At 37.6% G+C, this 13,325-nt stretch overlaps 4 protein-coding genes across 5 annotated transcripts; 1 reads left to right on the top strand and 3 right to left on the bottom strand.

The window, feature by feature from the left end:
* Positions 1-4,673: 4,673 nt before the first annotated feature.
* Positions 4,674-6,564, top strand: LOC100740794 (beclin-1-like protein). Of its 2 annotated transcripts, none has more exons than XM_003493081.4 (5): positions 4,674-4,852; positions 5,073-5,233; positions 5,293-5,705; positions 5,780-6,268; positions 6,345-6,564. In XM_003493081.4, the coding sequence occupies exons 1-5, from the start codon at positions 4,741-4,743 to the stop codon at positions 6,460-6,462; spliced, it is 1,293 nt and encodes a 430-aa protein (XP_003493129.1). In that variant the 5' UTR covers positions 4,674-4,740; the 3' UTR covers positions 6,463-6,564. The 2 variants fall into 2 exon arrangements, with proteins under 2 accessions (XP_003493129.1, XP_012246564.1); XM_012391141.3 differs by having other exon boundaries at positions 4,686-4,856.
* Positions 6,459-7,861, bottom strand: LOC100740915 (uridine diphosphate glucose pyrophosphatase NUDT14). Its single transcript, XM_003493082.4, has 3 exons — positions 7,294-7,861; positions 6,957-7,030; positions 6,459-6,789 (listed from the first exon to the last, which is right to left on the bottom strand). The coding sequence occupies exons 1-3, from the start codon at positions 7,734-7,736 to the stop codon at positions 6,632-6,634; spliced, it is 675 nt and encodes a 224-aa protein (XP_003493130.1). The 5' UTR covers positions 7,737-7,861; the 3' UTR covers positions 6,459-6,631.
* Positions 7,862-7,986: 125 nt separating this feature from the next.
* Positions 7,987-11,404, bottom strand: LOC105681457. The gene has a single exon (XM_012391090.3). The coding sequence runs from the start codon at positions 11,133-11,135 to the stop codon at positions 8,091-8,093; it is 3,045 nt and encodes a 1,014-aa protein (XP_012246513.2). The 5' UTR covers positions 11,136-11,404; the 3' UTR covers positions 7,987-8,090.
* Positions 11,405-11,421: 17 nt separating this feature from the next.
* Positions 11,422-13,301, bottom strand: LOC105681456. The gene has a single exon (XM_012391089.3). It carries the CDS (start codon positions 12,169-12,171, stop codon positions 11,422-11,424), a length of 750 nt encoding a protein of 249 aa, XP_012246512.1. The 5' UTR covers positions 12,172-13,301.
* Between the last annotated feature and the right edge of the window lie 24 nt (positions 13,302-13,325).

Raw genomic sequence — 13,325 nt, 5'->3', positions numbered from 1 at the left:
GGTTCCGCCGTGGGTATTAATTCCGGGAGAGAAGGAGAGGGCCAAACGGAAACAGAAGAGGGAACGACCGCTACGACGTGGAGAGGAACAGCGTGCCGAGGGTACGAACGGAACAAAACGATGCAGAAGACCATCTATGAGATGAGAAAATAATAATAAAGTGGAAATGAGCGAGCCGGTCCATAAATTGCTCCGCTCCTTGTTAATGGTCTGGGGGCCCGGGGCGACCTCAGCTAAACGTGGCCCGGTCTGACCCGGCTCTATCCTTCTTTATCCTATAGCCTTTCTCTTTTGCACTTTCTTATTTTCTGCCGGTTCGTTCTTTCCTACGATGGTCGGGGCCCCGACCAGAGGATCTGGTTCGACCCGTTCGTGGCGCTCTTGGAAGGCTCATTTCTGTATTTAATGGACGTCCAGAGATGGCCACCGAGTCCCTGGGCTCCCGAGAGTCAGAAAGAGGGACTTAAAAGGGTCCGGAGGACACAAAGGATCCACGTCGAAGCTCGGTACTGGCTGTGATTGGCGACCGGGCGTGGCCCTACCGACAGATATCCTGCTTCTTTTTAAACGCCGCTGGATTCGTGGACATGTTCAGGATTTAGCTTGTTCTTTCTTTCTCTTTTCATGTTCTTTTCTTTTTTCGCTAAGTTTAAAGAGTTTTGAAAACGCGGAGATTAACCGTGGGCAAATTTGTTGCATTTTTGTAGTATTCTTTCTTGAGAGATTTTGTGAATTGCGTGATAGACTATAGTAGTTGGAAGAATAGTGAAGTAATTGCTTGGATGTCTGCTTAGAATGAGGAGAATTGTCTGTTGAAATGGATGAAATGGAAGAATCTTTGGAACCAGCAGTTCGGAGTTAGAATATCACTTTCCATTATGGGAAACATGAATTTTATACAATAATCGAAATAATGGAATTAATGATGAATTTAAAAAATGTATGCTAAGTTTTATCGCCTGTTTTGTTTCTCTCAATTAAAAGTATTCAAAGATCTCCCGTATAGAGGGCAGAAGCAACCAGGAACTCTGTTACTGCCCTCTTATAAAATTTGTGAAAAACAGTGTATCGATGTGTCTATTGTGAAGATGTACCAACAAACTCGTCTATAGTACCAACCTACTTTCTACCGTACCGACGAGTGCTATAATATGTATAAAGTTTGAGAATTTCTTATTTTCGAAATGAATAAATTAAATAAATTATTAATAAATAATAAAAAATCACAATAACTTACAATAATATAATATTGATAAATATTACCAGTACTATTAATATAATAAAATAAATGATTAAAAAATAATGAAAACTAACACGCACAGAGATAAATTATTAATAATGGAGATACTATTAAGATCTTTTGTTATATAGATATAACAAAATTTATTAATTCCTAGTTTCAATTCGATTCGTACGTATTTCGCCACTTGCCATACTTCTATACATCATCTGTGCTGCCCTGTATACCTAAGCCGGTTTCCAGTTCCCGGTTCCCTACTATATCGACCATCGACCTGGCCACAGTTTAACTTTACCGTCTTATATTATGAACACGTTGAAACTATATGCATTAAAATCGAAAATCATAACACAATATACATAAATAAACGCGTTTGTCTCACGAATGGCACAAAAATTAATTAATTTGTAACTGAATTGCATTTCGCAATGGTACATGATAAATCGCTTATATAATGTTTTCTGCTTCTCTAGTCTCGCAATCACTATACTCATTAAAATTTTGTTCATCATAAAATCATAAAATCTACATGATTTAACCAATCATCCGTACTGATTCGGACCTTTTATCGCACGTCATGATTGAATGATCGGAGGAACAAAAATGTATGCGACTCACGATCAGATACGAAGAACGTTGCCTTCGGTGCTGCAATAGCCCAGGGACAAATATCGCGCAGACATTAAATTTTAGTTGAAAATTTGTGACAACTAAATTTTAATGATAATAATAATGAAAATTGAAATCCTAATAATAATAAAATAGAATTAATTGAAGTACAATATTAAAAAATACTCACATCTTTGGATCTTGCAACACAAAGGTTGTCATCACAAAGGACTCATTGGCCCCATGATAGAAGTAGAAACTATACAAAATGTTTACTTTTAACTTTTTCAAAGTTTCGAACACATTTTATTTCTTCATTACTATATTGCTATTGTATATACAAAGATGCATACTATTTTTGGCTATATTTATACTTTGGAAATATTTATACAAGCAAACACTGACTCTAATTTCGCGTATGAATTCTAATTGAATTTACAATTATTAAAATGTATTTAAAGAAATTATAAATTCTTTTAAAAAAATTATTAATTATATAATTTATATAATTGAAAATATTATTACGCAGCAAACACTGATTCTACTGACCGCGCAAGATCACAAAAATTCTCTGAAAATAACAAGGACTTAGTAATTCAACGTTTATTTAGAAAAGTATTGCTATTTTTTTCTAAATCTATCAGAACTGACTATTATTTATTTTACGAACTAACATAACCAATGTTACAGACACGAATTACGCATTTAAAATAGATATAAATAGATGTAAAATACTATTTGTAAATGTTATAAAATATCTTTGTATAGTGTCAAATATATAAGAACAGCATAAAGATAACATAACTGATTTTAAAAATTATACTGCACCTCGTTATCGAAGTTTTTAGCGAAACACGTTTTTCAGAAATAAGCTATGTGATATTCTATAAATATTCGACAATGTTTGTGTCTGAGCATTTAAAAGGTTTGTTGATAAAGTATCAGTGGCGTGGTTACACTAAAGAATTTACGTGTGAAACGGAACAAAATAAAAAAGTTATATCGTTTTCGTGTTGTAAAGTAGCAAAATCCATAATATATAAAAATCTACTCATCTATTCACAATTTTACTTTACAATATAGATTGGAGCGAAGAAATAATTTAAAATAAAGAAATGATTCAATATTTTCGAACTATAAAAATGATTTCTTTAACCTTTTCCACTTTCATCTTAACGTTTTGAATGAAATATAAAATTATTTATAATTTAATTATATTATATATGAATTATGTGTTATGAAGAGCATATTTGGTATATATGTACATATATCAATTGTATATAAAATATATTACGCGTTTGTTCATTAAAAATAATTATTAATTAAATAAAAATAATTCGTATACGTTATATCTCTTACCTTTATTACGATAAATCATGGCGTCAGCAAATCTGTATTCAAAATCACCGAATTGACTGATAATTGTCAGGGCGCCCTCTGCATCTTCGAAATAATTTCTGAAATCATCTAATGGGAAAGAAAATCAAAGATTTAAAACAAATGTATAAGAGCGAAATTAATTACACCAAGAAAAAAAAAAGAAAAAGTAAACGAACTCAAATTCTGTCTCAAAACCATATGACAGAAGCTATTGGAAAATAAAAGTATGAAATACATGCTTAAGGGAAAAAGAACAAGAAACTACATATGCATGTATAACTTCGTGATAATAATATCCAAGAAACTATTATATAAACACGTACTTATTAAACAAGGGTAATAATAAACAATAAACAGTAATAGAATATCCAGAAAAATACTATGTAGTCGAAATCACTTCAAACAGAATAATACATATTGACGCATAAATTTTCGTGAGCAGAGTGATTGTCCGCGTTAGAGCTTCGCCTAGACAATCCCTTATTGGATGGATGGTGCGCGACTGCTTTCGCGCAACCGCGCGAAAAATTGAAATATTAACGTCATAGATATTTTCCTAATCAACGAATTATGAAATCTGGGACTAGGAGCAATGACAAATTTTCAATATTTCCCTTTTTCCTCCTTAGAAGATGCATATACGTACATGAGTAAAGCATTTCCTGAAAAAGATCAGAAATATATCCAATATTTTCGTAGTGCATTGTTTAAAATTCAAACAAATGAAATTGAATAATGAACAGAGAAGATAATTAAAGATGATATTCTCTTTGATATGAAATAAAATTATTTATTAGTAGGAAATTGTAATAGTACTTTATACATATGTTTATATTATTTTTTTGTTGCAATAAGATGCAGTATCCAGTAATTTTCTCTCGAACGACACAACCTAATAGTTAAATATAGCATAAAAGATAACAAGAGAATCTTTCTTTACATTTTTACCAGTTTAATTTACCAATTTCGTACTACTCTACGAATTACCGCTAGATGACGCGCGTATTTTGTTCCAGCCAGTTCTAATTTTTAGAATAATATTGGAAACGTTGGCCAACCTGGTTACTTAAAGTTCAATAAGCGGTATTTTCTTGAAAATTGTTAAATTTATTTTACATTATAATAATATTAAGACAAAAATATATAAATTAATAATTATAAAAAATATTAATTTACCTCTTTTATTGTTAAAAGTTAATTTCCCGCGATATTTGTGTACAATAAAAGTTTGTTGTATAAAGTATACGTAATTTGTGTGCTTCTTTTTATGTTTTTCTTAATATAATTTATAATTAATAATTTACCCCAGCATCTTTTTGTTTTAATTTTATTTGTAAAAACAAAATTCTATAAGCCAAACAGAAAATACACGCAGATACCAGCGTCTCCTTGCGGAAGATTCTAGAAGTAAAATCAGCTGACCCTGTCTTCCAAGCGTCAAATGCGTATTTATAAATAGTGTACCGAGTTCATCGGAAGCCGAAGTTACTTTTCAATAACCAAACATCAAAATGGTTGATATGAAAAGTAATGTGAGTTTTGCGTGTCAACGATGTCTACAACCTCTCAGACTAGATCCAAGTTTTTATCATCTCGGAGAACACACGCTAGCCGAACTTTCACGTAGGTAATTTCTATTTCGAACTATATGACTTTATAAGTTTCATTGCTTATTTTATCTCTATTAAGAAGAAAAATGAGATAACATTTTTCCTCGTAATAGTATTTTTAAATTATGCTATTCTACGACTTTTTATGATTTATTTATATCTTCAGAGTGATCATATTCACCATCAATATTTTATTTATATTAATTTATATTAATTTAATTTAATTAATATAGTTCCCATTCAACAACATGTGGTGGGTGAGCTAGAGCCCCAAAGTGGAAGTATGGAACATTTAGTGCCACCATTCAAATTAACTGAATCTGCAAATGGAACAAATGGATTCATGTTAGTTGGGGACTCTGGGGAAACAGAAAGTTTAAGTCATCATTTAAAGGTATTTAAAATTTATACTACTTAGTTACGAGAAATATTAATGGAATTTATTTGTTGAAGGTACGGGCAACATTGTTTGATATCCTTAGTAGTAGTAGTTGTGCTGATCATCCACTCTGTGATGAATGTACGGATAGTCTTTTATTATTAATGGATCAACAACTGAGAATGACTGAAGGGGAATGGTCAGATTATAATGAGTACTTAAAGAAATTAGAAATAGAGCAACAACATCAGGGTCATGAAGATATAGAAATGGAAACTCTCACAAAAGAATTGCAAGATGTAAAATCTGAAGAAGAAAGAATGATAAGCGAATTAGAGGCATTGAGAAAGGAAGAAATTGCTACCAGAAATGCCATAGCTCAACAAGAAAGGGAAAGGGAAAGGTTACAAAGCGAAGAAGAAAGGTATTGGAAGGAATATTCAAAACACAAAAGAGATCTCATATTAGCAGAAGATGAATACCGTAGGTAATAATGACAAGTTGTTGCATTAAATATACCTTTCATATTTCTGTTTCATTAACAGTAATAATTTTATTTAGCTTGGAGTGTCAGTTAGCTTATGCTGCTTCACAACTAGAGAGACTGAAGAAAACAAACGTTTTCAATGCTACATTTCATATTTGGCACTCAGGACACTTTGGAACTATAAATTCCTTTCGGTTAGGTAGATTACCAAGTGCACCAGTAGATTGGAGTGAAATAAACGCTGCTTGGGGACAGACCACTTTGCTATTAACAGCTCTTGCTAGAAAAATGAATCTCACATTTAAACGTTTTCGTTTAGTGCCATTTGGTAATCACAGTTATATTGAAGCTTTAGATCAACACAGAGAACTACCATTATATGGAAGTGGAGGATTTAAATTTCTATGGGATACAAAATTTGATGCAGCAATGGTAGCGTTTCTTGATTGCTTGCAACAATTTAAAGAACAAGTGGAAAAAGGAGACAGTGGATTCTGTCTTCCATATAGAATGGATCGTGGAAAGATAGAAGATTCTGCAACAGGAAACTCTTACTCCATCAAGTAACTATTGTTTATATCAGTATGATTTTTTCAATTATATCTATTTGACGAATATATTCTATGTTTTGCGTTTCAGAATACAATTTAATTCAGAAGAACAATGGACCAAGGCATTGAAATTTTTGTTAACGAATTTAAAATGGGGCCTTGCTTGGGTTAGTTCCCAATTCACAAAAGATGAGGCTGAACATTAGCTTCATGTTAATTTATGCAAATTCATCCAGTCTTGATACATCTCTCTTACACTCATTTATGTACATACACGTTATTTGTAAATAAACTCAGTTAAAGGATAATCCTTTTATTTAGAGTCCAATCAGTAATAGTTATTTTGAACAAGTTTGAAAGATATTTGATTCTAAGTTAAGAACAATGTTGAGATTTATTAGCTAAAAACCAGGTGACACCATATAATAAACAAGGTGGACTTTGAACTTCCTTAGAATTGATGTATTCTTTTACTTCTGGGATGCTTAGTTCCACCACTTCGATCAGTTCACCTTCAGATGCAGCACCCCCTCCTTTAATTTGACGAATTACTCAAACTTATAAGGATAAAAGACATAAGATTTTTTCAAAAACATTTTATTGAACATTATAAATTTATTTAAAGCTTGTATCGTTATTTCTAATATAATTTTAGAAATAGAGGAATATTGAAAACAAATATATTTATAATTAAGCTTACCAGGATGTGTATGCATCTCATCTGTAACTTCCACGTAAAACAGTGTATGTTTGCAGACTGAAGTGGAAACATACCTATAATCAACCCACAATAAAATAAATAACCAAAATATAACAAATTATAAATGACATATATTTATTGTTATTATTATTATTATTTTTAATAAAACTTTCTACATATGGACAGAATAAAAAGGTACAGCACATGTGCGTATACAGACACTATGACATTTCACTTATTATCTCTTACATCACGAAATGAAATATTGACAACTCTTTACTCTACAACTTACTCAACAAAATTTTAAAATTTCAATAAATGCTTGCCATTAACACACCTGAAAGTAATGACATATTTAAAGGCTTCTGTTGGCACTTCGTATCCACATTCTTCTCTTACTTCATCTTTCGCAATCTCGACAAGTGGTTTATCTTTATCCACAATACCGGCGCAAAGTTCCAAAGTTAAACCCAGTGATGGTGGATATTGTTTAAGATCTACCGGGCCTTGTTTCTCCGGAAGAAACGTATAAAAGAATGCTGGGCGATATTGTCGAACAAACACTAGTTTCTTTCGGCTGATGTTGAAGATAATTATACTCACACCATCATGTGCTCTTACCACATCCCAATCTTTCTGTTCGCCATCTTGTTGGTAATGTATCCGAACGGGTCTGATCCACGGTGAATCCGACGGACATTCTGCTATACGTAATTGTTGCACATCGAGTATTCTTCGACGTATATTTTTATTTTGCTTCTCTTGTGCCTTTATATCCATTTCTTATGCGCTATAGAAACTGATTATTCGATTTAATTCAACCGTTTAACTCCCGTCGGTAATATTTCGATGTACATGCGCGCTGAAGACCTGCAGATGCCGCACTCAATACCAAACTGAAATGCGCAGTCTCAAACTTGCATTAGAATAGTTTCAAGTTCAAGTAACATTCATAAATCATTCCACTATCTGTGTTAGGTAAGATAAGAATATATCAAACGGTATTAATGTATTCTTTCCAACACTCTGTACCATTGTTCAAAAAGTTTCTATCTATTCTATGCTGTAATCATATCGTACGTTTCAAATTTCACTATTCAATGTTCGGTTTTAGACGAATTCTTTTTAACTCTTTTATGACTCTTTTTTCAACTTCTTTTCCCTCCTGGGTCCTCTTCTAGCCTTTCTCCTAAACTCTTCCGCTTTGTACGCGTCTATAATTTCCTGCTGACGAACCTGGGTATCGACGTGAACAACATCAGGCTTTTTACGATACCTGGTTACAGCTGCGGGAGGAGAGAATTCAATTTCCATATCAGACGCCGTCGAGCTAGACGTGATAGAAGCATCGTCCTTGTTCTTCACGATTTTAAACTGCAGCGGTTTCATTGGCTCGGACAAACAAGGCTCGGCAGATGTCTCTTGCCTAATGGGATACATCGTTACATAGTAAGTGCCATCTTTCCTGTGAATATGTAAAGTCGGTGGAGATCCCGATCCTTCATCTTCTCCCTCCATCTTCGATTGCTTCTGCATCGACTGGTAACTCATAGTTCTTCCGGCTCTCTGTCTTCTTGTGCCACTCTTTGGCCGCGAAGGTGCTGATCTCGCGCGTTCTATTATTCTGGTGCGATCAGTTTTTCCACGATCGATTTTTACGCGATCGAGTCTTCCACGATCGGTTCTGCCACGATCGGCTCTTCCACGATCGACTTTTCCTCGATCGGCTCGAGCACGATCAGTTCTTTCTATTCCTGCTTTTTCTTCTTCTATTTCATCCATAGAGACATCCTTCGCATCTTGCAGCATTTCGTACAAATAGCGGCCAATGGCACCCGGCCTCCAACCAATGCGCGGCTTCAATTTTCCCGCCTTGTCCATCGTGTTCCATAACCAACCCATGTTAGCCGGGACTCTCATGGGTATGTCGATACAGTCTCTGTGACCGAAGTGAATCCCAGGATAATAATCACCAACGAAGTAGACGTATCGCATTACTCGTCTGCTGACTGGAAATGCCGGTTGCGAGGTCATAATACCTGATCCAGCTACATAGCGATCACCACCAGGTCCTAGAGATCTTTCCCTTGCACTTCGTCGAATCACCGTCTTAGCATCATGGTGCTGATCGTGTACTGCTTCGTGTACTGCGTCCTGCTTCGAGTGCGGACTACGGCGCTTCAAGTCCCGTTTGGATCCTTTCTTCGTTTTACGACGGGCTTTTGGCGCGGTAGCGGCGGCACGCTTTACACCGGTCCGCGTCTTAGAAAAGACATGAGTGCTACTCTGGGTCGCGCTACCATTATCTGGTGGCTTCTTTTTCCTCGATTTGCATCTCGGTTCACCGCAAGGACCCACCTCCGAGTCCATCAGCGCGGACGACGTGGCTTCGAGCTCCTTCTGTTTGTCCGTTTTCTCGTCCTTCTTCTCCTCCTTCTTCCTATGTTTTACAGGCGCGGTTGGTAAACCGGCCTCTGGTAAAACAGGTATAGCCTCGCGGACGATTCCCAACCGAGGCGGCACGATTCCTCGTGCAATCGAAGGCGAGTAAGCAGCAACTTGAGGACGCATATCGTCCATAGGTTTGATGCTACAGGGAGCGGTGCAAGTAGGAGTCGTTGTCGCTACTGCTGGTTGCGAAGTCCCATGTGGTATCTTCCTCTTCGATGCTAGTCGATCTGGAGGCACGTAGTCTTTGTTGATATCTCTACCAAAATAAGGACTCTCTGATGGATCCATTAAACCGAGTCCTGGCAATCCTGGTACTTTCCCAATGGAATCTACAAAGTCTTGTGCATCTTTGAAAGCTCGAATCAAGCAATCTATCCCCAAACACGGTGATTTCATACATTTAGCAGCTCCTCTAGGAAATTTGACATCCTTTCCAGGACAAATGCAACCAGGAGTTGTCCCAGTCGACGTTATACGAGGCGTGCAAGCATCGAAGATGGGAATTACGTCGTTATCTCGAGAAGTTGCTTGTGCCGAAACCATAACCGGGCCACCGGAACAGCTGCAGCTGGACATATCTCTATCCTCGCCGCCACCTTCTAGTCGACTTTCCATATTATGCTTTTCATTGTACCAGGGATGATCAGTATCGTAATTGATCCATCTGAAACTAGACGGATCCAGATAAATCTGCTCTACTTCTCCGCCGCCTTTCAATCTAGTTGGTTTACTAGACGAAGAATCCTGTTTCAGAACGTACAACGCAGGCAGGGTATTGTCAACGCAGTAAGTATTGGCTAATGGATCCTCCACGCGTTTGTTCTCGTCCTTGAGTAGTATATCGGGATTTCTTAATTTCATGCAGCAAGGATAAGTACAGCCTGATGGACATATCATAGGATGTATCGAACGATCCTTGGGCAAGCAGCTACACGTCGGCTCATCTGGATAGGCTTTGTATATCAGTTCTCGATATTTGGGATCGTTGAGCTTTTCGGCCATTGTTAGAGTCTTAAAAGCGGGATGATCCATTGGAATACGTGGAGAAGAGTCTGGTCGCTTCAGTAATGATTTATCCAAACCACTTCCATCTTTCGGATCTTTTTCAACCTTTGAACTTTCTGGAAGAATATAAGGACATAGAAATTTTTGAAGTGGTGAGTCCTCCAGCATAAAAGATTTGCCGCTCAGAGAAAATTGCTCGATGATACTGCTTCCAAAACACGATAATCTTAAAACTACGGCTATGTTACCAGACGTTTTCCCACTAGAATCGGTTACATCGAACGAATTTTTTACTGTACATGGCGTAGATAAACCGTTAGTGTCATTTTGTGAAGCAATCACATGCTTACACATACAAGTAGGCAAAGACACTTTTGCGGTTCCCAAAAAAGCACCATTTTTGTTTGAGCAAGCAACGTCTTTACGATACAGGTCTAAATACATAGGTGACCATCTTAGAGCTCTAATCAGGGAATTAGGAGTCTTGGCGAACAAACACGATTTTCCAAATTTAGAATCTCCAGGTGATTTATTATTATCATTTTCTTTACTTTGAGGGACACTTATCTCATACTCTGGCAGATCGACGAATCTCACGCATACGAGTAAATTATCCTTATTAATGTCTATAATTTCGGGACTTAAAGTCACTTGATCGGCGAACACTTCGAGCATATAGAGCTGTTCCTCTTTCGATTTCACAATTTTCCTTTTCAGAGCCATTTTCCGTTTTGTCTTGCTCGATGTTCGTTGCACACGGGAATTTAGAAAAGAATCGCGAACCCGCGGGAACTTCTGGAGAGACTAGCCGAAACGCGCCATTAATTTTGCGGTCGTTTTATGGCCAATAAATTTATATACCTAACCACGCCAATCGGTCAGTTTTGTATTTAATGTGCCTCTTATGATTACCATGGCAACCCATATTAACAGAATTCCTATATCAGGTGATCATCTTATAAATAATTCCCTTGACGCTCTTAATGCTTAATAACGCTCTTAAAAGCTGTTATCTGGCTCGCCTTCCACCCTCTCCACCTTTTCCCTTTCCTTTTCCTTTCTTCTTTTTTGATGGTTGTTCTTTTGCCTTTCCTTTCAGTTCATCAAGAGTCGTTCTATCCGGATACTCCGAAATATTCTTAGCAACGCCTTCCTGATAACTAGATGGTACTAAGCGTCTAACGCAGAACTCTCTTTCCCGGCCCTTATTCCTAAAGGCGAAGAACTTAGGATGTAGTTCATAGTGAGTCATGATCGAGCTACCGAAACACGACATCCTCATTTCCATTTCCAATGTTCCTGAGGGATTTTCGCCAGGATCCAGCAGATTGAAACTACCTTTTACCTTGAACGGTTTTGGCAGATTTTCTGGATCGTTTTGAGCCATTGCTACTTGATCACATAAACAACCAGGTAACGTTATTTCGGTTTCAGCAATGGGATATGTGTCCCCAAGGCGAAACACACCGACTTTCATCGCAGTTGATTGTAATTCTGCTACCAGGTGTTTCGGTTGCTTGATAAACAGACAACTTCTGCCTATCATGAAGTATAAGGTGCCATCCTCGGTTGGTGGTGGTGGTTTCACCGAGTAAAAGTCGTGCTGCGTAATCTCAAATGTGGGGAAATCAAGAAACGAGACCTTCACCGTAACTGGATATTCACCGATGTCTTTGATTTTACTCTTTGTCAACGTCAACTTGTGAATCAGGATTTCGACCATGTAGATTTGATCGTCGCTACCACCGAAACAGGACATCTTGGAATTGGATGGTGTTGAAAATAATTAGCATCGACAGAAGATCCAGAAGAAGGTAGGATGATATTTTATATGTATGTAATAATTCTCATACCGGGAATTTTTGGAGGTTCAGTACGTCGAGAGTGAATGACGGATCGAATGCGTAACAATCGAATCGCGAGTACGATGTATGATTGATGACATCGATGAATTTATACATGTATCTATTTATTCCTACAAATTCTCAGCATCATCGAGTTAGCGCGTCGATGGATTATCTCTTACGACAATTTTCTCCAAGGGGAATCTAAACACCGATACACCAATGACTCTCTTCCTATACTTCGCTTCCGTGTCTATAGATATCCCATCATCAGTCTACCGATAAAAATCGCGTCGACGTATAGTCACGTATATCCCATCTAGCATACGCGACCGTACAGCGTCTCTAATTCCATTGGCAGTTATTACTTAGCTCCCACAGTGGTGTATACTTAATCTTGCGCCGTGAAACAGCTTGCCAGAACCGTTACGAAAATCTAAAGGGAAGCCTCGTCGCAAAACCGTCACTTTTTTTGCTAGCCGCGTGATAATCCCGCTACTCGGTGTCGTCGAGTGTATCCGAAACACCGCGTAATCCCAGGTAGCTCTACACCTTTTACATCCCTATTCTTTCTCATCAGCCCGTGATAATCTGTAATCGCCACCTGTTCGCGAACAAGCTGACCATTTGCGCCCGTTGCAACCTACAGTCATAGGAACCGCGCGATAGTTTCCTTTCTCCTCGGAAGCTAAGACTTTCAGAAGATGCCGAAATGTGAAACAACAACCTTGGAACGATTCGTTCCATTCCGTGGCCGCGGTTTCTGTTCTGGACTCTGGCCACCGAAAGCGACCGACTGGGCCAACGTTAGGATCAGCCGAACACCGAGGGCCGAAGTATGCGCTAATTGGTACGGGTGCACGCACGCACACACGTGAAAGAAGACTCGAATCCTACGTAAAGATCGAGGCAGCCGGAAAGGGGCGACCCAGTCGTATGGTCGAGGAAGGCTTGTAAAGCGAGAACGGAGAGAGAAGAGATATCGTGAATGCGCCGTGGCCTCTGGTTCGGAAGACGCTCTGGAAGCCGACCAGGCAGAAGTAAAATTCCGGACCGGGCGACACGGCGG

The sequence above is a fragment of the Bombus impatiens genome, unplaced genomic scaffold (assembly GCF_000188095.3).
Source record: "Bombus impatiens unplaced genomic scaffold, BIMP_2.2 scf_0930, whole genome shotgun sequence".
Classification (NCBI taxonomy): Eukaryota; Metazoa; Arthropoda; class Insecta; order Hymenoptera; family Apidae; genus Bombus; species Bombus impatiens.
The sequence above is the reverse complement of the archived record's forward strand: the minus strand, read 5'-3'. Positions and strand labels throughout refer to the sequence as shown.